General features: G+C 46.9%; 1 protein-coding gene across 3 annotated transcripts; it reads left to right on the forward strand.

Annotated features, from left to right (window-relative positions):
* SCN3B (sodium voltage-gated channel beta subunit 3) lies at positions 1-24,915 on the forward strand. Of its 3 annotated transcripts, XM_041772879.1 has the most exons (7): positions 13-488; positions 876-957; positions 8,924-9,087; positions 11,700-11,925; positions 16,006-16,144; positions 20,588-20,667; positions 21,034-24,915. In XM_041772879.1, exons 2-6 carry the CDS (start codon positions 903-905, stop codon positions 20,649-20,651), a joined length of 648 nt encoding a protein of 215 aa, XP_041628813.1. In that variant the 5' UTR covers positions 13-488; positions 876-902; the 3' UTR covers positions 20,652-20,667; positions 21,034-24,915. The 3 variants fall into 3 exon arrangements, with proteins under 3 accessions (XP_041628814.1, XP_041628813.1, XP_041628812.1); XM_041772880.1 differs by lacking the exon at positions 20,588-20,667 and having other exon boundaries at positions 1-488; positions 22,553-24,915; XM_041772878.1 differs by having other exon boundaries at positions 19-488; positions 20,588-24,915.
* The last annotated feature ends 175 nt before the right edge of the window (positions 24,916-25,090 follow it).

The raw sequence follows: 25,090 nt of genomic DNA on the forward strand, positions 1-25,090 counted from the left end.
CTCCACCCCGCGCTCGGCCCTGGGAGGGGCACGCCTGTTTGGGGGTGGGGAGCGTGTGCACGAGGGGTGGGTCCGTGGGGGCGGGGGGGGCGGGACAGCCGCCTGCGCATGTCAAGGCTGACAGCGGACGCGGTCAAGGGGGACCCGGAGAAGGGCAGTTGGCCACCCGCCACCCAGGGTCGGGGCCCCGCTCTACCTGGGGGCGAGCCCGGGGGAAGGGGCCCGCCCTCCCTGCCTCCTCCCTGCCTCCTCCCACCCCCACCCTCTCCCGCGAGCGGCGGCCCGACCCAAGGAGCCTCCGCCTCCTTCCCCGCCCCTCCGGACCTTCCCGGGGAGCGGCGGGCGGGCGTGGACGGGGCCGAGGGGAACGGATCTAGGAGCTCGGACGGGGTGGCCGGGCGGCCTCGGGGGAGCCGGGGCACGCGGATGAAGCCGAAGCTGCGGGGTCTCGGCGGATCCTGGTCGGCGCGGCGCTGTTCCCAGGGGAGGTGAGAGGCGGCCCCGCGGGGGCCCCGTGGACAGCCCGGCCGCCCAGAGCCAGCGCCGTTCTGCCCCAGCCGAGCGGGCGCGGGGCGCGGGGCGCGGGGCGCGGAGCCGGGGGCGCGGAGCCGGGGGCGCGGGGCGCGGAGCCGGGGGCGCGGGGAGGGCGCTGTCCGCGGTGCTGAACCGGATCCCGGCAACGGGCCCCGGGGACCGCGCGCTCCCCGGCTCGGGGCGGCGCGCCCGCTCGGCTCGGAGCCGAACCCCCCGCCCGGCTCGGTCGCTGGCCCTTATTTCGGTCCGAAAGTCGCCCCCTTGGGGCAGTTCGTCCCAAAGGGTTTCCTCGAAAGTATCGGAGAGGGCGAATTGTTGACCGCGGGAATCTCCCTGTGTAGCCCCGGAAGCCACCCGCCGGAGAAAAGATGCCTGCCTTCAACAGATTGTTTCCCCTGGCTTCCCTCGTGCTCATCTTCTGGGGTAAGCACCAGCCCCCTGCCATGCGAGATGCAGAGAACAGTAATAATGCCACCAATAATAACACTTGATTCGTGTCGTTTGTGACAAAAAGGAGCCCCGGTTGGCTTCCCTCTAGGCTTGCCTGCCAGGCACGGAGATCCACAGTGGTTCCATGAGAGCTGGGATTTTTGAGATTGGAAAAACACCTCCTTACTCTCCTGCTGCTTTATTCCTGAACCACCCTTGCTGGTTTTCCCACCACTCCTCCTGTTTCCTGTTGATTCCAAAGTATTTCCCCCCCCCCTTTTCCTTTGCTGAAAGGGAATGCAGTCATGTTCATTATGAAAAATCTCGGTTGCATTTACATTTCATTGTTTCAGTGAGAAATCGGTGGGTCTTCAGATTAATTCCCGTGCCTTTTTTTTTTTTTTTAAAGCCGGGTGCACGCATTTTGAGAGTGAAAACACTTTCTCTGTTGATCCATTTGTTTGATTCTAATAAGGGAAATAGGCTTCAGCCATTTGCAGCTATGGCTTTGATTAATAGGCACCTGGGCATTGCATCTTTATTCTTTTTCATGAATGTGCGAAGCTAAGGTGCTTTGGTGTTTGGGAAGCTATGCGGTTTTTTTGCTTTCAGAAATGAATAGGTTCTTGTTTGCTGTGAGGAAATAAGGTGACCTTCTCCCTCCAAATAAGGAAGACCTTCACTTCCAACAGTAAGGCTGAGCAGAGCAGAGTAGTCGGAGTGAGGTGCCTGCTAGTGTGTAGAGCGAGTTAACGAGTCTACGTGATAACATCTGAGTATGTGATTGAGAGTATGCTTTACTGTGTGGATGTGTATTCCTCGGTGTTTGAATGTGTGTGTTAGTGTATGTCTGAGCATGTTAGAATGGGCACCTGAATGGACTGGTGAGGATGTGTGTACGTGTGTGTATGTGATGGTTGTGTAGTTGTGGGCATCTCTGTTTTGGTGCCTCTGATTAGACCTTCAGGTCAAATATAAGTGCTCTTCAGTTGATATATTGCTTCACATGATCTTCTACATTCCTACTTTTTCCATGCTTTTACCTTCCTCTATGCTAAAAATCAATAACCAGGATAATTAGAAGTGATCGTGCCCACCTGCTTTATTGAAACCGGGCATGTGGGATTGTTCTCCCGCGGTTGGCATGAAACTCATCCTGCCTGTGCAGTGGCAAATATGCTGATGGGAATTGCCTCTTTGCCTTAGTATCACTTTATTAAGCCTCCAGGAGTTATTGGCTGCCAGCATTATCTGGATTGTGCATGTGACCAAAAGCAAAGCCAAGCTTCCTGTTGAACAAAATGCCTGATGAGACAGTCCTGGAAGGACAAAGAGGGAGAGTAATGCCAATCCCAAGGGTAGACTCACCGCCATCCATTCCCAGTAGAGTAGACTACACCTGAAGATGGAGCAGACATAATAGGTTGCCAATGATCTCACCTGCCTTGAAGATTTAAGGCTGGGATTTCCTCAGGGGCGGGGGGCGGGGGGAGGCTAAGACTAGGGACATGAGGCTTAGGAGAGGTTTGTCTGGCTGGATAAGAAAGTGTGGGTAAAGCAACGGGAAATGAAGTTGCAGACAAGGGCCCGGGTAAGATTCTAAAGAGCCTTTCTTCCCAAACCTTAATTTAAATGTTTAGCATCCCTGCCTGAATTCCAGGGGTGGGGGTGGGCATGCCATTTTATTCCAAGCCCCTCTTAAGACTTACAGAGCTTGGCTTGGAGTCTTAGCTCTGGAGTCTTAGTTCTGCCATTAGCTTGCTATGTAACGGCCTTAGAGTATCTGGTTCCTCATAGGTAAAGTTTGGAATTTGGAGCAGATAATGTCTAAGACTGAGAGTAAGGAAATAGTTACAGAATATTGCTAAACTTGGCAGTGTCCACCCCTCTCTTCACTCCCACTCCCCACCGCACCCCAAAATAAAACCTTTGGAAGAGATGGGCACATCACACGCATGCTTGATGATTCTCAGCTTCTTTATAACCAGAACATTGGTTCACAAAACTTAAAAGCTGCAGAAGCAAAGAGGGATGGTTTGGGAAACTTGATCATCAGATGTAAGAGAAGAACCTCATTTCACAAATGCAATTTCATTTTATTTGAATGTAATTCTAGTATTTGAAGGCCACTTTGACTAGATAAGTTCTCCCTTCCCAAGTTGATTTTTCACATGATACAATATGAATGGAAAGACTCTTTTCCATGATATTACTTTCTGCACGTATTGAAAAGAGTTCCCTTATTTCCTTTAACAAAGTATGTAATACGTAATTTAAAAAAAAAACTTAACACTTGCCTGGTGTGTTATAGTTTGCAAAGCATTTTTTAATTCATTACTTCTTTTTGGTTACCCTATCAATCCCTGGGGGTGTTCAGGGGAAAGTAGTATTATATCTAATTTAGAGGTGAGGAAATGAGCTCAGGGAGAGGGAAGAACTTGCTAGAGAACTCTGGTCTCCTGATTTCAACCTTCTAGTACTTATTCTAGTACCTCTTATGGACACATGTGCTGCTGTGCTGGATTGCCAGATGGTTATCTGTCCTTTCATCCTTTTTCTGAGCCCCCCACTCTTCCTCCCCTCCATCACGCCATTGCCTTACCTAAAGTCCTGCTTGGCCTGTAGGTCCAGGTCTACTCTTCCAGGTGTCTGCTGTATTGGGGCATGTTTTCCTCTCTTCCTCCCAGCAGCCCACCTTGCTGCACCCCATTCTTTCAAGGATCTGCTAAGTGACTGGCTAATCTGATAGACAAATCACTTCAGGGTGTTAATATCTACAGATAACTTCATTTATTATCCTCTTTTGGAAAGTATTTACATTCTAATCAGAGTCTTTATTATCTTACCACAAAGAAAAGCATTCTAGAGCAAACTGGGCTGGGGGTGGGGCGAGGTGCAATGTAGTAATGCCCAAAGAAGAAAAAGATTTGGGGGCATGAGAGGAGTGAGTTCAGTACATTACTCTCCACCTCATAATAGATCGATACTATTCCTTAGTTAAATATAATCATTAGTAATAACATCACATTCTACCTTCTCAGAAATTTCTTCATTATTACCATGGAAATTGCAGAAGAGACCAAAGGTCCAATGATTTGGCCAAGATTATTCCAGGAGTTTATTACTTACAGTCAGCCATGTGGCTTGATTACCCGCCATATGTACAACGTTTCTTGGATATCTAGAGAGTTTCGTAGACAGAGGGGCAGTCTCCATGGGGTGGAAAAACAGATTTCACCTCTTCTTTTTTTTAAAAGATTTTATTTATTCATGAGAGACAGAGAGAGAGAGAGAGAGAGAGGCAGAGACACAGGCAGAGGGAGAAGCAGGCTCCATGCAGGGAGCCCGACACAGGACTCGACCCCGGGTCTCCAGGATCACACCTTGGGCTGAAGGCGGCGCTAAACCACTGGGCCACCTGGGCTGCCCTAGATTTCACCTCTTGATGGAAGGAGCCACAAGTTATGTTAGCAAAGGTCAAGCAAAGAGGGATGAGAGAATTTTGTGGCCATTTTGTGTACTATCTAGAGCCCCATGAGCAGAATTCTTTTTTTTTTTAATTTTTATTTATTTATGATAGTCACACACACACACACACACACACACACACACAGAGAGAGAGAGAGAGAGGCAGAGACACAGGGAGAGGGAGAAGCAGGCTCCATGCACCGGGAGCCCAACGTGGGATTCGATCCCGGGTCTCCAGGATCGCGCCCTGGGCCAAAGGCAGGCGCTAAACCGCTGCGCCACCCAGGGATCCCCCATGAGCAGAATTCTTATGCCTTGAAATTGGGCTTTGGCCATGAGAAGGGAATCAGTCAGTAGCACTTGTTCTCTGATGATACCTTAGATTATTGTCATCTCGGGCAGCCCGGGTGGCTCAGTGGTTTAGCACTGCCTTCAGCCCAGGGCCTGATCCTGGAGACCCGGGATCAAGTCCCACATCGGGTTCCCTACATGGAGCCTGCTTCTCCCTCTGCCTGTGTCTCTGCCTCTCTCTCTCTCTCTCTTTGTTTCTCTCATTAATAAAAAATAAGTAAAATCTTTAAAAAAAATATTGTCATCTCAGGAGCAACTCAGGAAAAAGGGAGACTGCCATGCTATCCATAGTCATCATCCTGACTGCATAGATTCTGTTCGCCCTTCTTTAACCGTAAACGATCTGACTGTGCTTCTATTTAAGACCAATTCATCTACTTGTTCACTAAAGTACATTGCCTGACACCTATTCGAGGGTGTTGGTCCAGTAAATTATTCCTTTTCAAACCCGAGCAGCTCTACTACCACCTTCATCCAAGCAAAACCATTGAGTTGTCTCTCGGTCTGATCAGCATACCAGTCTCTTAACTATTCTCTTTGCTTCCATACTTGTCCTTCCTCACCTCTTCCACTTATTCTCAACATAGCAGTCAGATCATGTAATTTTGTATAAATCATATCATTCTTCCACTCAGAAGACTCCAGGGTTCCCCATGTCACTCCTAGCAAAAGTCAAAATTCTAATTGTGTAGACCAGCTGTGATCTAGCCCCGGCTTATGTGTCCTTCTTTCTCACTTTGTTCCCTGTGCTTTATCATGCTCTTTGCTTTCAATAGACACTCCAACCCTAGGATCCTTGGAATGTTCTTTCCTCTACTTGGCACACTTGCTCACAGATATTCATATATCTCCTTTCTTTCCCTCATTTTTTTTCCTTCAGTGCCTGCTCATTGTCACCGTCTCCATGAGGCTGTCCCCAATGTGCCTATGTCCCTCTACCCTGTTTTCCTTTTTCTCATAGTACTTATTGTAATGTTTCTTATTTTTCTCACCCTCCCCTGGGATGTGTAGACTCCATGAGAACAGGGATGGTTTCTGTTTTGTTCCCAGCTGTATTGTCACTGCCTAGAACAGTACCTGGCGCATGATAAGCACACAATATATTTGTTGAATAGCTAACAAGCAGATGAAGGGCAAAATACCTTAACAAGTCATATGCGTACAAAGCACATTCCTATAAATCACTGCATAAAATACTGTATTAGATAGATGTTATTTTCAGCATGCTGTTGATGAATATACTGAGTCTCAGAGGTTAAAGAGTAGATAAACTGAGGCCTTCAGCTACTAAGTACATCTTCATCCTGCCTCTGTATTTGTTCCTGTGTGTTCCTTGGTACATTTTCCTATCCCGCTTTGAAGCCATCATCGTTGAACTAACTTAATCTTTACCAGGTCTCATTAAATATGCCCTAAGGCTGCCTGCAACACAGAGTTCTCAATACACATTCTCTATTCATTCCCAAACTTTTGCACAGACCACACCTTCTTCTCTCTTTTTTTTCAACCAGGTCAACAATCAAGACTTCAAACACATCACACTCTGAAAGTGTTTCTGATCAGTTCTTTCTAGATACAGAGCCTCTCTCCTTGGAAGTGATGGTCCATATGCAGAAGCAGGAGACCTTCTTGCAGACTACCATATAAGACCAGCCTCAGCTTGCTTGAGAGTTTTAAAACCAATTAATTTGATTTTACTTTGATGTTCTAAGTTCCATCATAGTGCCACTTGTTTGTTTTTATAGAAAGGTGACTGCCATCTGCAGTGCCTCATTCAGATACGTCCGGAGTGTTGAAAGCATGACTACCCCATGTTCTCTGACAAACGGATCTTGAGAGCTTGTTTGTAGGTTCTAGCAGGGGAGCACAGCTACTCATATGCCCTTGACAAAGAATGGTCCTCCTTTATAAGATTGTCCTCTTCAAGTGCACAGCTTCGGGAGGGATGCACATGGGGCAGTGAGGGAGGAAGGGGACACCTGCCTAGCCAGCCAGTTGAGCCAAATCTACCCTGGCAATCAGTGAGGTGAGAAATTCTAGTGCCACTTGTTTTTTAAACTCTGTGTTTAATAACGACAATTTTGCCTTCAAAGTCAGTCAAATGTAATTTATTTTTTGACTCAATTAGTCAATCTCATTTTAAGCTCTAAACCTCTGTTTTTAGAATGAATTGTTTGCCAATACAGAAACAGACTAACCATTTACAGTGTACTAGCTTTTTTTTTAAACTTTATTTTTTTTTGTATATTTTTATATTGGAGTTCAGTTTTCCAACATATAGCATAACACCCAGTGCTCATCTGTCAAGCGCCCCCCTCAGTGCCCGTCACCCAGTCACCCCATCCTCCCACCCACCTCCCCTTCCACTACCCCTTGTTCGTTTCCGAGAGTTAGGAGTCTCTCATGTTCTGTCTCCCTCTCTGATTTCTCTCACTCATTTTCTCTCCTTTCCCTTTAATCCCTTTCACTATTTTTTATATTCCTCGTATGAGTGAAACCATATAATGTCTGTCCTTCTCCGATTGACTTACTTCACTCAGAATATTACCCTCCAGTTCCATTCACATTGAAGCAAATGGTAGGGATGTACTAGCTTTTAAATATCAATGTGTATGGCTTCATTTTTTTTTAGGGCTTCTGTTTTTATTATTCATGAGAAGGTAGCATCAGAAGAGGCCCTAGAAGTCCTGATATAGGAATCTTTCATGGTCATCCCACTTTTTAATCTTCCATACAATGAAGTGTAAACTCTTTACCAAATAGTTTTTTGCATTAGGTGGACAGCTTTAGCACCAGAAAACTCTCTCTCTCTCTTTTTTTTTTTAATGAGCTCAACTTACTTTCTTATAATTTCTGGAATTGGACAGAATTTATTTTCTTTTCCACAGGCCCGCCTTCAAATATTTGAAGACAGATAAGTTCTGTGTCCAAGTCAGGCACTCCCTCATCCTCCCATCTGTTTTTCCCCAGATTTTGTCCCCAGACCCTTCTCCATCTTGCCCCCCTCTGGGCATGCACTCATTGAACAACTTTCTTTTGCAAAGCGTGACACCCTGAACTGATTATAATGATCCAGATTTGTTCTGAACAGTGCAGAGGCACTGTTTCTCATTCTGTACATTGTACATCTGTTAATGCAGCCCACATTTGCACTTGCCTTGTTGGCAGCCACATTCCACTTTTGACTCATTCTGAAAGTACAGTCTGATGTACTTGCCTTTTTTTTATGGGTTACAAGTTTCTAGAGGGCTGGGACTGTAAGTCCAGACCTCCATACAGCATATAAGGTGTTCCCCCCAATCTGACCTCTCTCCAGATTTTAACTTTGGTTCTCTCCACTCCTCTGCAAAAAGCATCACTCCAGACGAGTGGTCAGTTCACTGTCTTCCTCAAGGCTGCTCCATCTCCCACCAACCATCAGAATTACCTACATTTTTTCCATAAAATTCAGATTTAGTTACATCTCTCTGTGGCTTGCAAACATCTGACCCCTCATAGAAAGGTCTTCACAGTGTGGTTCTAGCTCCCTTTCCAGACCCCAGCCTCATCTTCCTTCTCTTTCTCTCTCCCCAGTCCCACCAGGAATAATTGTCCCTCCTCTGGGAACAGAGCACATCACCAGCATGGCATTCATCATAGCCCCATTTAATGATACGTAGGAGTATGTGTTCTCTGCTAGACTATAAATGCCTTTCGGGTGTGGTTAGTGTTTCGTTCATCTTTGTGACTTAGCCTAGCATTAGGCCTGGCATAGAATAGAGTTCAGTGAATGGTGGCTGAATGAAGGGGTGCATGGGTGGTCAGTGAATGGGTGTGTGTGCGCCCCCTGTTTCCCACCAAGACTCTAAGCCTTTGAGGACACGGCTCTAGGCTGTACCACATCCCAGCTGCATCCTAGGAGGCTTTCGGTAAATTCCGAGTCATGCATGGCTCCTCTAGCTCACTCCCTGCCTGCTCTGAGTGAGCATCCTTGGGGAGCACAGGTGAAGATGTACATACGTGTCCACGTGACTTTCAAGTTTGTCTCATGATTCTTGCTTCTTTGTCTCTTCTCCCTCCCTTTTATTCTCCAATGTTGCTCTCCTGGTACCTGCCTCCCCAATACCTCCTGTTCCTTCCCTGTCACCCGGCCTCTCTCCAGTCAGTGTCTGCTTCCCTGTGTGTGTGGAAGTGCCCTCGGAGACGGAGGCCGTTCAGGGCAACCCCATGAAGCTGCGCTGCATCTCCTGCATGAAGAGGGAGGAGGTGGAGGCTACCACCGTGGTGGAATGGTTCTACAGGCCCGAGGGCGGTAAAGATTTCCTTGTATGTCTGGCTGCTGACTCTGGCCTTTCTTTTTTCTTTTCTTTTCTTTTCTTTTCTTTTCTTTTCTTTTCTTTTCTTTTCTTTTCTTTTCTTTTTCTTTTCTTTTCTTTTTTTTTTTTTTTTTCTGGCCTTTCTTTTACTTGCCTCTGCTGTTATGTGCCTGGCTCCTGAGAGTCTGGGGAATGAAGATCTGACAAATACTGGCTCTTTCTTTTCAAAGCACTGACAGCTCCCCAGCAGATAACTGACAGCCCAGCCTCTGTGAAAGGAAGGGCACTTGGCCAGCTGTGAGCGGTCCTGGTCATGAGCAGGGGAAGGGGGAGGAGAGATAAACAGCGCTTAGAGCCTACTGTGTGCTCGGCACCCGATAAGGCACTTCGCAGGTGTGTTTAATTTTCTGCACCATTGGATTGGATGAATTAAATTGGCAGAAAAATTGAAATGACACTCAGCGTCATTAAATAGAATAGCGTAGGTTAGCTTGCTGAAATCTCACAATCTCAGGGCAATAAGAGTGACAGGAATGACCAAGCTGCTCTTCAGCTGGCGTGCCCAGCACAGCATCCATGATGAGTGAAATATTTAAATAGTTCTATACTGGATATTTGCTGTGCCAAGCCTCCCAAGTGGTCTCACCGCCATCGGTCCCACCAGGAACCTGCGAATCTCCTCATGTTCTAGAAACTAAGAAATCACCCTAACAGAGCAGGGAGCCTCCAAGACTCCGCCCTGTGCCGTGGCTAATGTCAATTCTGATTGGTTGGTGCCATGGCCAATGTGGTTGGTACACACTTTGAATACCACCTTGGGGATGGCTGGGCTCCGGAACCTCAGTCCCTGGGTTTGAGTCTTGATTCCACCACCTATGAGCTCTGTGCCCTGGGACAGTCTGCTTCAGCCCTGTGCCTCAGTGTCCTCATCTCTAACATGGAGATGCAAACCATAGCAGCCTCAGAACTGTTACCTTCAAAGTTGTTAGCTTTAATTTTTAATGCATTTAGAGGAGCCCTGGAATATAGGAGGCACGATATAAGTGTTTGCTGGAGAAAAGGAGTAAGTACATAAGTGAGGCTACTGAGGCCCAAAGAAGTCAAGTTGATTAGAGAGCTTAGATTCGAACTAGGGACACAAAGCTCATTTTACTGCACTATGCCACCGTCCCAGAGGCAAGTTTCTTTCCTACAAAGACTTCTTGGAGACAACAGCAGGGTGAAGTTGAGTGTATGCTCCAATCAGGTGCCAGAACTGGAACCAGTAGACTCCCCTGAAACCTTGGGGTTCACTCAGAGTTGATTGTGACCGAGGCTAGTCCCCAGGTCACAGGCACCTGGATGTCTGGGCCAGAGGCAAAGGCCCCCCCAGTGGCCTCAGCCTGGTTGTGTGCTAGCCACCAACTCTGTTTCCAGGTCTGCCCAAAGTGAGTAGAAGTTGACTCACACAGAAGAAAGGAAACTTCAGAAGGTAGTAGTGGCCGTACAAAGCAATGCTGTCTCCTAGGAATTTTTGTGAAAGTGGAAATGTTCCATATTCATGGTGTCCAGTACAGTAGCCACGAGCCACATGTGGCCACTGAGCCCTTGAAATGTATCTTGTGAGTTTTACACTTTATTTAATTTCTAGTCATTTAATTTTTCATGTAAGTAGCCACACGTGCCAAGTGGAGACCAGAATGGACAGCACAGCTATAGAGAATAAGACGGTGGAGGTGTCTGAGAAAAGAAGTTTTGAGACCGCATTTCAGTTATTATTCAGCCCAAAGTGAAAGACATGAGGTGTGCATATCACTTTGCAGCTCTCTGCTCATCTGTGACACTTTGGCGTCCTGGGTCCCAGTCCGTCGCCCACCCAGACTGGCCACATCCCCTCAGTGAGAACCAGATCAGAGAGTCAAGTTCTGAGGCCGAAGCTTTCAAATGTCTTTGTGACTCAGGAAGCTGGCCTTCCTGGTCTCTATGCCCTGTTTTCTCACTGGTGCCCCAGTGACCCATCTTACTCTCTTGCTCTCTCTCTCTCTCCTTCCAATTTTTTCTTTCTCTCAGTTTCCCCCTCTTGGTCTCCTGTATGCTTCATTTACCTTTTTTAAAAATAATTTTTAAAAGATTGTATTTATTTATTTGAGAGAGAGAGAGAGAGACCACGAGCAAGAGGAAAGGCAGAGGGAGAGGGAGAAGCAGATGACTCACTGCTGAGCAGGGAGCCTGATGCGGGGCTTGATCCCAGGACTCTGAGATCATGACCTGAGCTGAAGGCAGATGCTTAACCGACTGAGCCACCCAGGTGCCCCTTCACTCACCTACTTTTGTTTTCTTTCTTTGCACCTCTTTTTTCCTGCCAGCCTCCTTCCTGCCTCCCCCTTTCTGCATCTTCCTTTGCTATGTCTGTGTATCCCAATACGCGTTTACCTTTGCTCACATTTCCCTGCCTTTCTCTCTTCCCTGCCCTCCTCCGAGCCTCCTTATCCTACACCCACGCTCGGGATCTCCTTGTAACACTGTCCCCTTTCTTCTCTGTCCATGCACAATTCTGCTCCTTTGCTCTGACCTGTCCCCATCCTGGCTCTCCCACCCTATTTTCTCTCCTGGCCCTACTCTCTTTTGCTTCTCTACCTGCAGATCTATGAGTATCGAAACGGCCAGCAGGAGGTGGAGAGCCCCTTCCAGGGACGCCTGCAGTGGAACGGGAGCAAGGACTTGCAGGATGTCTCCATCACTGTGCTCAACGTCACCCTAAATGACTCTGGCCTCTACACCTGCAACGTGTCCCGGGAGTTTGCTTTTGAAGCACATCGCCCCTTTGTGAAGACCACACGGCTGATCCCCCTCCGAGTCACCGAGGAGGGTGAGGCTGGGGCCACAAGTTCTCTGGGGTGCCTTGCTCTTGGGGAGGGAGGACGGTGGGTTTCCACACAAATGACACCCTTGCAGAGTGCAAAACCCACTTATCCGGAGCAGTGATATCTGAACATGTCACCGTTGTCTTGTCTTCCTTTAGCGGCCAGCTGAACTGCAAACTGCCTGACAGCTTGCCTCTCTGCACTTTTCCTCAAAGCAGAAAGGCTCAGAGATGACAGTAGAATGACCTCTTCCTTGATCCTCTGATTCTCATCCTTGGAGAAAGAGGACGGCCTCCATAAGGCCTAAAGCTGCCAAACCAGCTACACCTGCTTCTCTGGCTTGTGTTGATTCCCTGACTCGATGGGCACAGGGAATCTCATGAGGATATCTAGAGGCCGTCTAACCCTCTTGTGTGTAAGCCACACGTAGCCCTGAACCGTCCGTGCTCAGACTCCAGCAAGCCTCCAAGTCCCCCACGGGACTTTTTAAAATGCAGACTTTCTGATTCGGTAGATAGATAGAGCCTGGGAATTTGCACACCTAACGAATTGCCAGGAGATGCCCATGCTGCTGGGGACCACACTTTGAGAACCACTGCTCTAAACCAGAGTTTGACCATCTTTTGTCTTCTGTCTCCCCCCACAGTAATCACACAAGCAACCCTCCTTCCCCATCCCCGGCATCTCTCATCACATAACCTCATTCTTGACTGGGAGAAAAAAAAAAAAAAAAAACCACCTTTCGGTCTTTAGTTTAAAATCTTCAGATTTCCCACAGCTAGTTTCTTGTTAGCGAGGTGGGCAGAGGGGACTTTTCCTTCTACTTCTTCTTTTCCTTCTACTGCCAACCCAACTCAAATGTTTCTGTTTTAACCTGGTCCGGAATCTTGAGGGTGAAGTTTGAGTGTTCTCAAACACCATTCTCATTCTGCCTTCAAGGGACTCCCGGAGTTGCGGCTCCTAGCCCCTTGCTAACACTCCCTCACGTGTCAGAAGAGTGATATATGCACCTCCTTTTGTGTTTTCTCATCCAAGTTAAATGATGGTTCCCTTTTTTCTAGCCTGTTCTCAGGCGATCTATTTCTGGCATTATCACTGCCCCAAGATACAGGATGGTGAGCGGGCAAGAGGTGTGGGGCATGAAAGAAGAGGTCAAGATCAAGACAGGGCTCTTCCTAGGATTCCCAAGAACCCTGACTTCCAAGTCACGAGTCTGATTTTTTTTCTCATGTTATTGTGATAGAATTCATGAAGCACACTTGAGAGCAGATGGCAGGGCAAGAGATGTCATGATTTGGTCCTGAAGAGGACAACATGACTAAAACGAGTAGGTCAATTCTGAACGAGCAGAAGCACCCTTGGACCACTGGCATTTAGGCCTGATGAGCTGTCTTCCCCTTCTGAGCGCATCTCCTCTTGTGTACCTGGAATGGGTTGGACTGGAAGCTCTCTAAGGTATTTTTCTGTTCAGAAGTTCCATTATCCTCTCTGTTTACACACCTCTTCTCCCCGGGGAAGAGAAGCCAGCGCCCTCTACTGCTCACCGCAGGGAACTTGGCTGTGCCCGCCGGACCCTGGGAAGGTGCCTGTCTCACCCGCTGCTCTCTCAGGCTTTTGCCTCCAGTGGAAAGGGTGGCGAAGCTGAACCAGGCCACCTGCTGGGCACCAGAGCAAGGCTTGGGCCAGAATAGAAGGAAAACAAGTCTGTCATCAGAACCACAGAGCCTCTCGGGATGGTAGGGCTGGAGGGAAGCTTGGCTCTCATTTCATCCAGGTGTTCTGAACAAAGAGCAGGAGTCAGAATCGCGCAGGGGGCTTTCCTTCAGTGTAGACATCTCCGTACACTCCTGTGGGTATGTGTGAGTTCGGCAGTTGGAGTGAGGTCTGGCTTATGTCATAGAAATGACTCCCCAGGTGATTGCTTGGAGGGTGCGGCTCTGGTGCCTCTCATTTTGTGGTGGGGAGATCAGTGAGGGGCTTGCCTAGGGACGTGAAGCGAATTAGCACCAGGTGCAGGACTACAAGCCAGATCTTTCGCCCACCAGGCTACCTCTCTGTCCATTGACTCTTTTCCTTCTACTACCATCCCACTCCTTGCTACTCTTTTTTTCTTCTTCGTTTCATAACTTTTTTCCTTCCTTCCTTCCTTCCTTCCTTCCTTCCTTCCTTCCTTCCTTCCTTCCTTCCTTCCTTCCTTTTCCTTTTCCTCTGCGACCCCATGGCAGCCTGAGAACACCCCCACCCACATTCACTGTTCTCATAAGGCTCAGAGCCACACGCTCCACTTTGACACACCCCACTACATTTCCTCCATTCCTATGTTCTCCCAGAATCTCTCTGGGTCTCTTTGTTCAAGCTGAACTTATTCTGCCCTAAGCTCTGACCTCCTGGCTCTAAGACAAAAATCTGAGATCTCTTTACCTAGAAGTGACTAAAAATACTGAGCATAGATGGCTTCTTCCTGTGTTACTACTTCCAGGCTATTGCATTTAAAAAGCATGTTCCTTGAGATGAATGTATCACAAATCAGGTAGTATCGAGCCCACAAAAAGGCATTTGATGTGCATGGTGTTCTTCTGTGCCTCAAGCTCCATCTGTGACCTCTAGTCTCAGGAGGTCCAGCATCCAGGAAACGTGGGTGATCCTGGAGTCTTTGGACTGCTTCTCAGAGCTGAGGGTCATGGTAGGAGCTATTCTGTGCTTTTAATGAGCGAGGCCTTATGGATGACCAGGGCCTGTGAATAACCAAGGAGCATGAATCTAATTCACTGGTAGGAGTTAGCAACAGAATATGTGGCTGCAATCTTCTTTCCCACGAGAAAGGAAGATGTATCAAGACAATCTGCCATATATCATGTTTTAATTGTCATTTTGGTTGGCCGTGAAACAAAGATCGATATTTATTTATATTCATTCATTCAACAAATACTTATTGAGTACTTCAGACACTCCGGGATGAAACGACAGGTGGATAATTCAGAAATATGTAAAACGTGTTCTTAATAAGCAAACAGTCACTAGAGAAGAGAGAGAAACACATCACAATAACAATGGACGGATGAGAAAAGTGCTCGGAGGAGAGGCTGAGGCAGGTTTCACAGAGCGGGGGACTTTGGTGGCATTGGGAAGAATGGTCAGGGGATGGAAAAGCAGGAGAGGATATGGGGACAGAGGTAGCAGAGGGAGTCCAGTCACAGAGGGGGAAATAGGGAAGGGGAAAGAGGGTGAAGAAAAGTCCACAGATCCCCAAAGACCACAGTGTATATGAAAAGTGACATTTTGCTGGTGCATTGAGCAGAAATGAGGAGAAAAGAGCCAGACTGTGAATGGTCCCACATGCCCTGTTAACAGAGTTTGGTCTTTCTCCTGAGGGCAGCATGGAACATGGAGGGTTTTAAGCATGAAAATGGCAGGATCAGGTTTGTCTTTCAGAAAGTCTGCTTAATACATGGAATGCTCCAATTATCATTTCTGTTTGGTTTTGGGATGACCTGGCAGAAAGGTGGGCTGGGAAGGACCCTGTTTCCCATCCAGACATGGAGAGAGCACGCCCAGACCACGGGCAGGCTGACTGTACTGGCCGCACACATGTGTCCCACCCTCTCTCCCTCTGCCACCCTAAGCTCAGAGGACACAGGTAGTTGGACGGGATATGCTCCGCACATCTGTGTGGACCTTCACATCTCACAAGATATTCTTGAACACGCCAGGTAATGCAATGGTGTGAACGGTTTTACCCTTGCCTTACATTTTAGGCAAATGGTCTCAAATAAGGGCAATGATGATTCACACAAAATAGGGACGCGGCTCTTATATCTCAGACCGTTCCAAGATTGCTTCCACTGCTCTATTATTTCTTCCACTCCTCATTCCTCCTCAACCCCCATCCCAGAAGAAAGTTGGTGAGAAAGCTGACAGACAGGAGCATCAGAGGATATTAAATCACTCCTGAAGCCTTCTTGAGTTCCTTAGACCCAGTGCTTACTTAAGCCATACTTAAAAATAGGTCTCATATATCTCTGACCCAGTGACAGCTCTGGGTTTGTTGGACATGCACATTCTAAGCCTCACTGTCCCCCTTGCAGCTGGAGAGGACTTCACCTCTGTGGTCTCAGAGATCATGATGTACATCCTGCTGGTCTTCCTCACCTTGTGGCTGCTCATTGAGATGATATATTGCTACAGGAAGGTCTCAAAGGCCGAAGAGGCAGCCCAAGAAAATGCGTAAGTTCTAAGATGCCAACATAATGCTAGCTGGCCCCTTCGAGTGCTTGCTGTCACGGGTGAGGTGCTAAGCAATTGACATAGTCCTCCACTCTCCTCACCACAATCTTCAAGGGAGGCTGAATTAATATACCCACAGATGAGAAAACTGAGCCTGGGAGAGTTTGCCCAAGGCCATTGTAAGAGGCAAAGCAAGGTTTTGATTTGTGTCTGCTAACTCCTAACCGGTACTGTTAACCTCTGATGTAAAAGCCCATAAGCTAAAAACAAAACAAAACAAAAAACCATAAGCTGCCATCACAATCCTATGAAGTTAGCATTATTATGACCATCGTATAGATGCTAACGCAGGCCTATGGAGCTTAAGTGGCTTGCTGAGGCCACAGATACTGAGAGGAGAGGCTGGGTTTTAGGCCCATCTATTCCAAACATTCATGTTTTTGTGTCACTCTCAGCCATTTGTTGTACACTGTGGAACTCACCAGGCCATCTGGGCACTGCCTTTTACTAGCTACGGAGCTCCGAGCCACATGTTCTTCATCCTGGACCTTGGCAGCAATCGAATACCCAGAGTAGGGGCTCTCATTCCCCAATGTCCAGAGTGTGCCTTTGCCATTTTCACCAAGGCCCTGGTCACTCAGGAGTGAGCACATCTAAGCAATGGTGGGATGTGAGGGTTGAAGAGGCCGCTCTGGCCTGTTGTTCAGGGAGAAGAAAAACAGAACTCCTAGATTTAAAAGGCTAGCAACATCGCTGAAGCGGTATCCTAAAAACCGTAGGCTTTTATCACTTAAAAATGTTTGATAAAGAAAGTGTTTTGCATGATATCTATGATGTCAGGAAAGTACAAATTACAACTGATATGAGGATAGAAAATAATGTGCTGGAGAGGCTGTCATTCCTGATGAAACCTGGGTGCTTGGATTTTAGTGCTTGGACAGAAAGTGCCTACAACTCGGCCAGCACAAAAGACAGAGCTGGAACCGAGGCCCCCAGCAGAGCCAGGATCCCCCAAGAGCTACAACATATGTAAAGGACAGACCAGAAAATCTGTCCACCAACCTAGGGGAAAACCCAAGGAGACTTACCTATCTTGGCCCGACTCCCAGATAGAAACAAAAGATTCTTGAGAATGAGTAACCACAAGCCTGCACTCACAATGTTCGGGATTTAAATTTACACTACCTACAGGATCCAGAAGTCTCTAAGCTGAAAAATTCAATTAAAAAATTAGTCCCCAGACAGTGATAACCATGTAGAAGCAAATGAAAACCTGTTCTGAAGGGACCGTCTCTCAGCTGAGGCTTACCAGGATTCCCCACACTCAGCGCTGCTGAGTCTGATTTCAGTCTGATCCAAAGCTACAAGCTGCAGCAGGACACAAGCAAGAGAAGAAACAAATGGCAGGATTCAATCCCAGGAACTTCAGACACTTGGTAGAATTTATAAAAAACGAGTTGGTCTGAAAGAGTTAAAGCAATACAAGGATGAACCAGGAGCATAAGAATAGAATAAGTTGCTAAGGAAAACCAACAGGTAGATTTTTAAATAGGAATTTAAGAAATCTGGATGTGAAACAGGTAGTCAATAAATTTTAAAACCCTGTGGAAGGGTTCAGCAGATCAGATGCAGACGTCAACGTAAGGAAGTCAAACGGAATGAAGCGCAGAGATCTAAAGAGATGGACTAGTGCAATGAAACACGAAGAAGGAAATGGAGAGTGTCCATCAGAACAGGACAGACGAAATAGAGGAGAAACAATATCCAGAGATACAGTGGCTGAGAAAAAGCACTTCTCCTCCGATCCAGGAAGCACGATGTGTCCTGAGCAGGATACATACTAAATCAAAACACCAGTCATCTCTGAACTGCTGAAGGGCAACTACTCAGGTAACCTCCAGCAAACACCGGCTGGGTTGGAACTGCCAATAATTTAGAAACATGTCTCGCTTCTATTCAATATTAAATTGCAGAACCTAGGTAGTGTACTCAGTAAATACAAAGTTTAAAAAAAAGAGTAAAAACTGTAAGGGAAGACACCCAAGTATCCTGATTCACACCCAGTATAATTTATCTATCGTTGGTTATCTATCTATCTCCTCTGAAGCTTCCCGGGTGTGATGGGAGGACAAAGATAGACCAAAGGAAGAGGCCAGCCACTCTGGATTGGTAGGTGGAGGGTTGAATAAGTCAGAGAAGTTACTTACAAAGTTTTTTTTTTTTTTTTTTTGGATTTTGTTTATTTATTCATGAGATACATAGAGAGAGGCAGAGACCCAGGCAGAGAGAGAAGCAGGCTCCCTGCGGGGAGCCCGATATGGGACTCGATCCCAGGATTCTGGGATCATGCACTGGGCCAAAGGCAAACACTCAACCACTGAGCCACCCAGGCGACCCTTACCAGGCTTTTCTTGAGCAGCCACAAGACAAGCCTGCTAGAATCTTAAAAGCTTGTGTAGAGGCCTTAACTAGGTTCAGACAGGATATTGTCCAGATAAGTTGCAGCCTCACATCACTGTCTTAAGGCTGGGTCTCTGGGGCAGCTTTTGGGAGGGAAGGCAAGCAGAGGCACACTCCAAGGAAAGCAGGGTGGGGAGCCCCTGGCTGCAGGGGTCCAGCTCACAGGTCACCCAGCAACCACGTCCACTCCATGACCTCCTCCACCGACATCGGAAATCCAAGACCATCTATGGACAAACCCTTAGAGCTAATGAGAACATTCCACAAGATTGTAGATGCAAATCAAAACGTAAACCTATGAAAACCACCTCTAGCCCAGCCACAAACATTTAGAGAAACATCGAGATATCTAAAACATTTGAAAAAATTTCCATTACAGTAGCAACAAATACTCTCCAGTACCTGGGAATAATACATTTGATAAAAATGTGCAAGACCTTTAAGGAGACAATTACGACACTTTACTGAAAGACTTAAGACCTAAATAAATGGGAGAATAAAACCTACTGATGCAAAACAGGACAGTTCTCTCTGAAATTAATCTGTAAATTCAATGACATTTCAATCAAAATACCTATTGGATTGTTCAAGGAGCTCAATTAGTGGATCTTAAAAGTCAAGTGGAAGACCAGAGGGCCAAAACCAATCCAAACCAAGTGATGGCCAGACAGTGAATATTTTCTACACAGGGTCTCTTTGGTTTTGCTTCTTGGTTTGCAGTCCTTCCAACCTTTCTTAGCTCATGAGCCATAGTTTGCCCATATCAAAGAAAGAACAATATTAGGGAAGATGGCTGGTAGAGCTTTTCCTATCAGATATGAAGATTTCTTACAGAGCTATTAAAGAACTTGTTGATATTGACATAAGCATACAGCACGGACAACGAGAACAAAACCAAGAGCCTCCCAAATAGATCAATACATATATTCAATTTTCTGTAACTAATATATGACAGAAGCGGCCCCACAATTACAGAAGGAAAAATGAACTTTCTAATAAGTAGTATAAGGACAATGCCTTATTCATATGGTAAAGAAAATAAGAGCCCCCATCTCTCACACTAAACAAAGATAAATTCTAAGTGGATTTAAAGACAAGGTAAAATGTGCAACTTGAAAATTCGATGAAAGGAAAATATAAGACACTATCGTCATTACCTGAGGATAGAGCGGATTTCTTCAAATACCAGAGGCACAGAGTGGGAAGAAGGATAATTTTCACAACACTGTGTGTGAAGACCAATTGTTCATGACATGAATCCATAAGCAAAGTTTAGAGACAAACAAGAGACTGGGAGGAGATATTTTCAAGACGTGAAACCATCCAAGAAAAATCCTGGGTGGCTCAGTCAGATCAGCGGCCAGCTCTTGATTTTGGCTTAGGTCATGATCTCAGGGTCCTGGGATCGAGCCCTGTGTTGATCGAGCTCCATGCTCAGCAGGGAGACTGCTTCAGGATTCTCTCTCTTCCTCCGCCTCTCCCTCTCTAAAATAAATGAATAAATCTTTAAAAAAGAAAAAAAAAAGAAGGAAAGAAAGTAGAAAGAAAGATCCCTGAGAAAAAGGATATGTCAACAAGCAAAGAACAAATTAGAGAAGCAGAAACCCACTCCACCTAAAAACTTATGAAAAGACGTACACCATCAGCAACAATCAGGAAAATGGATATGAAAGCAGCTCTAAAATATCATTTCACACCCATTGGTGTGGCGCGACATTTTCACTGAACAACAGGGGGTCCTTAGATCCGTGTAGATAAATAGGAAGATTCATGCATTGCTAGTGGAAGGAAAAAAGAGAAACAACGCCTAGTCTTCTAGTCCCCGCTGCAAGGGCCACTCTGGTTTTCTCTTGGGAGCCAGAGGCAGAAGGAAATGCAGAGCTCTTCTGCAGACATCCTGGTTTCTGCGCTCCTTCCCTTTCCTTGGGTTCCCACCCCTGGGGACAAAAGTACTGATGTCCTTCCCTGTCTGTCCTCCTCCAGGTCTGACTATCTTGCCATCCCGTCAGAGAACAAAGAGAGCTCCGCGGTCCCCGTGGAGGAGTAAGAAGGGCAGGCCTGAGGTGATGTACCGGGAAGGGCAGGGAAGTGGCATCAGGATGGCTGCTTGTCCAAGTGGCTCTGTCCACCCACATCCAAGTAACTTTCAATCTGACCCCTTAGACTTCTACCCTACCCAGAGTCCCCACCCTCAGGGTATTTCTTTACTTCAGTGATGCCCAGGTCAAGCCCTTCAGCTCTACGTCAAGCCCTTCAGAAGGTGAATTGCTTTGGCCTGAGGGTTGGAGCAACTTGGACTTCTTACCACAGCGACAAAAAGTCATCCCCCCACTCCCTTCTTGTAAGGACTGTGGATTTGGTGAGAGTCTTTGGCTGGGCTGGACGGAGCCAGGCCGGAAATTCTGAGTGAGTTGTTTTATCATTGGTAGGTGGTCTGAACACTGAAGGACTGGATATCCCAGGTTCAGTGCTGTCAACAGCACCAGGAGGGTGCCCCATGGGCCACATCACTTCCCTTCTTGCCTCCCTCCTTCTATTCACTCATCATGCATCCGCTCACCTCTGAGCTTTCACCTCTGACTTCCTGACTCCATCAGACCTCTACACACCAGAAGATTTTGCCAGAACTGAGGAGCTTACATTTCTACACCGACTCAAGCTCGCCCTGTCCCAGCTTTCAAGCAAGGAGCTCCCATGCCAACTGGCCTTCTTCCCTGCGATCTGAATGACTTTGTACAAATGCTGGAGATGGCACATCCCTTTGTCTCTGACTGGCTGGAACTGGCTCATTCTTCACTGCTGCAAGTGAATGGATGTCTTAATGGAAGGAAGCAGGAATGAATAATTCGGGTTAAAATAAGAGTGTTGTGGTGTGGGATTCCTTGAAGTCAGTTTTTTCACGTTCCTGGCCCACTTACTAGAGCATCAGAGCAAAGCATGCCTTTCTAGATTCTTCGGTGATAGAAAGTTTACTAAGCATGGACCACAATGTTCTCGGAACTTGGTATTCTAGGGCTAGATCCCAATAGGGCTAGGTCTCTCAAAGGCCTACGTTGGGCTCAGTCCTTCAAGAAGCCAAAGACAGAAGTGGCTCTTAAAAGTCATACAACGTGTTCCTAACCCTCTTAGGGTAATGTGCATTGGAACAGAAATTCCTACATTCTTCCTCTCAGAATTCCCGTAGATCAGTATTATTCCTCATTTTATAGGAGACAACTGGGCCTCAGACTGAGCTCAACTAAAGAGACTTCAGAGGATAAACTGAAGCATAGTAAGCCTGAGGTTGCTGCCCAGTTGAGACTTTCGGAGATGGGATCCTTTCGTTTTAAAAAAGATCTTGAAACTGGGCTTGGCCACGGCCATGCCTCTCTCACAAGCACAGGGGTGGAGTGCCCGGCTGAGGTTAACTGATGGATCCAGGTAACCGGAAGCTGGCCGAAAGGCACGGAGCAGGACATGGGGTACACTGGAAGAATTTCCTTAGGCAAAAGATTTATGAACATGAAAAATCCTCCAGCAGGAGGTTGCATCTGGGAATATTTAAACTAAGAAATGTGCTTTTTAGTCTCAGATGGATGATGTGTAAATGAGTGAAGTGACAAGAAGGACAGATTTGGTGGCTTCCAAACGTTTCACCCGTGAATCCATGATGTCTAGTTGTTGGGGTATTTTTTTTTTTGTGGATTTGGGGAGAGCAGAGGCACGCTGGAAAAATTTTACCATCTTGTGTCATTTTAACTGAGTGACTGGTCCAAGGGTGATGTCCTTGAGCACCTAGGGAGGAGTAAGGGGGAGTCTGCTTTATGGGATATGAGAGCTTGTAAGTGGTGGGGCTCAGCGAGTGAGAGGTCCCTCAGATCTGGGGGGACTTATGGGGAAAGATCACACTCCGCTGGCGCTGGGCCTCACCCGACACTTTTTTTTTTTTCCCAACTCTTCCATCCTTAGGGGGAGTAATTGAAACAAGTCCTTGTTCACATCTACAAAGTCCAATTTTATTGAAGAAAATACTTGCAGTAAACTCAAGGCCTTTCTCAGCGGTGATTTTCCACACACTTCCTCTGACATAGGGGACAGAATATGGATCATTTTTCATGCTTTGCAGTTAGGAAGATGGGCGCAGATTGGTGTGAGGTCTCCCAGCCCCATGGCTGCGGGTGGCCGAGCTTACCGCAGCAGCTACTTACTACCAGCCTACCGTCCTCTTGCTTCTAGTAGATGATGCATCTCACTCCGAATCAAGCCGTATGCATGATGGCAGCCTTTTTTTCTTTTTAAAAAGCCCAACCCAGGTATTTCCTAAGTGGTTTTTAATGAGCTCAATGGCACCTATCATCGCCACCCCCCCCCCCGCCCCCCGGCCATTTATCTTTTACAAGGTATCTTCCCTCTTCTTTTCTTTTTCTTAACTTCTCCACCCTTCCCATCCTCAACTCTGTCATTAGAGCCATTTGGCTTACACAGTGCTTTCGTCTCTGCTACCTTAGTTCTCCTTAGCGAGCCCTGTGACGTGGGTATTAACTGATACCCAAGTAACAGATGAGCACACTGAGGCCGCCTGAGGCCGAGCAGCTTTACATCCTACGTTCGTACAGCTGGTTAAGTGGAGAGCTGTCTCGTCTTGCATGTCCCGAGGTGTTGGACGTCTCTCACCCCAACCCCACTCGGCAGCTCCTCTGCCACTTTGCTTCTAGCAGCTGCTTGCAAGTGTGCTTTGAGGGTCTGTCTAGTTTTGGTTTTCTCCTTCTGGTTGGTTTGCACATCGCTCTTTCTCCTGAATTGCAACTCAACTCCTTCCTGGGAGACTTGATCAGGACTACAAAACTAAGGGTACTGTGATCCCCAACCTGCTTCAGATCCTCCCCACTCTCCATTTCTCCCCATATTCCTCAAGGACCCAGACCAAATGTGCATTGCTCTGGAAAATTCATCTGGCATGTTGTTCTTATTAAAGGGCTTAGAAATGTTCTCAAGGGCTACTATTAATTTAGGAACCCCATCTGTTGTCTTGGTGCTGGATATTTCCCATGACTGATCCCTAAATAACACTAAAGGCCAAGCAAGGCTGGGTCTGAATTTTCTTTTCCTACTGCTTAACAGCCAAGAACTTGATTGCTCAACTCAATTGGCGCTGTAGACACCCTGCCCTCCTGACCTTTACTGCCAGCTGAAGACTTAGAGCACAAGCCCGACTCCTGCATGTTAATACCATTGACAGAGCCTGTCCCTACCCCAACCTTTATTTTCTGTTTAAAGGCATTATCCTTTATTTTCTCCGTCCCCCAACACCCCCACACCCAGATTTCTGATTCTCTGAGTTTCTGCTTTCTCTGTCTATGCCCAACTAGACAGGTTAGTAGAAAAGGACTTTTTCAAAGCAGGAATATGCTGAAGATACATGTACAGCAGTGAATGGTTAAGATAGTAGCTCCCTCCTCTCCCCACAAAACTACTAGATCAAAAAAGGAAAGCACACCCAACTCAGAATCTGTGAACCTACCTGACATCAGAGGGGAGAGGCTGTATAATTGGCATCTTTGCAGGAAGACGCAAGAGCCAGACACATTTCGGAACAGATCTTGGTTCCCTTTCCCCCAGTTAACACAGAAGTGGAAAAATACACCAAAAAAAGCTTTCCTCTTCCCTCCTTTTGTAAATGAAATTCCCCAACCCAGTGAATTCACCTAGTCTCCATGAGTGTATCTGAGTAGTACTGGTGTGTTCATCCTCCGATGTTCATCCATTCTGCATTTCAACATGCACTCTGTCTCGAGTACCAATCTGGAGCCTCAGTGTACCCCATGGCCTTAGGTCTGCGAAATACCACCATCCAAGCTCTTCCTAATCTCTGAAACTCCACTGTGGTAGGTAACTGGTGTTGAGCTATCTTGAGTTTGTAGTAGGACCCAGTAGATAAGCACATGAAGCAAGTCTGAGTTGTGGTAGGTCAGACTTAAGCCCTACCATAGACCAGCTAAGCCTCAAAGCTGATAATAACCCCCTTTTCCCCTGAATCACCATCCGGCAAGAGCTGCACCTGATGGCAGTGTGTGATGGGGGGGTGGCGGTGGAAGCACGAGTGCTTGCAGATTTGAGAAACACCATCAAACACAATTAGCAAACTCTTGCACCTGATGGATCTCTTTGCCCCATTGTCACCTTCATACTGCTTGTTCTCGGTTTCCCCAGCCAACCTTTTCCTGAACTCTAGAAATGTTGTTCCCGATCACCCAAGCTCTCCACAACCTAATGCCAGTATGTAGTGTTCTCCAGGAAATACCGTTTGTGTCAATAAAGTGTCTCTAAATGCAGCTTGCTCTGGTTTGGCTCTGCTGTGTGTACCTGCTATGCGTACTATGGCTCCTCCCTCCCTCCCCAGTCTGCATCAATTCCTGAACTCACCATCGATGGATATTTTCCCAGAGAACGAAAAATGCAGTTAATAGTCTAGAATTAAAAAATACGATGTGTGATGTAGGCTTCCTT

Source organism: Vulpes lagopus, chromosome 10 (genome assembly GCF_018345385.1).
Source record: "Vulpes lagopus strain Blue_001 chromosome 10, ASM1834538v1, whole genome shotgun sequence".
Taxonomy (NCBI): Eukaryota; Metazoa; Chordata; class Mammalia; order Carnivora; family Canidae; genus Vulpes; species Vulpes lagopus.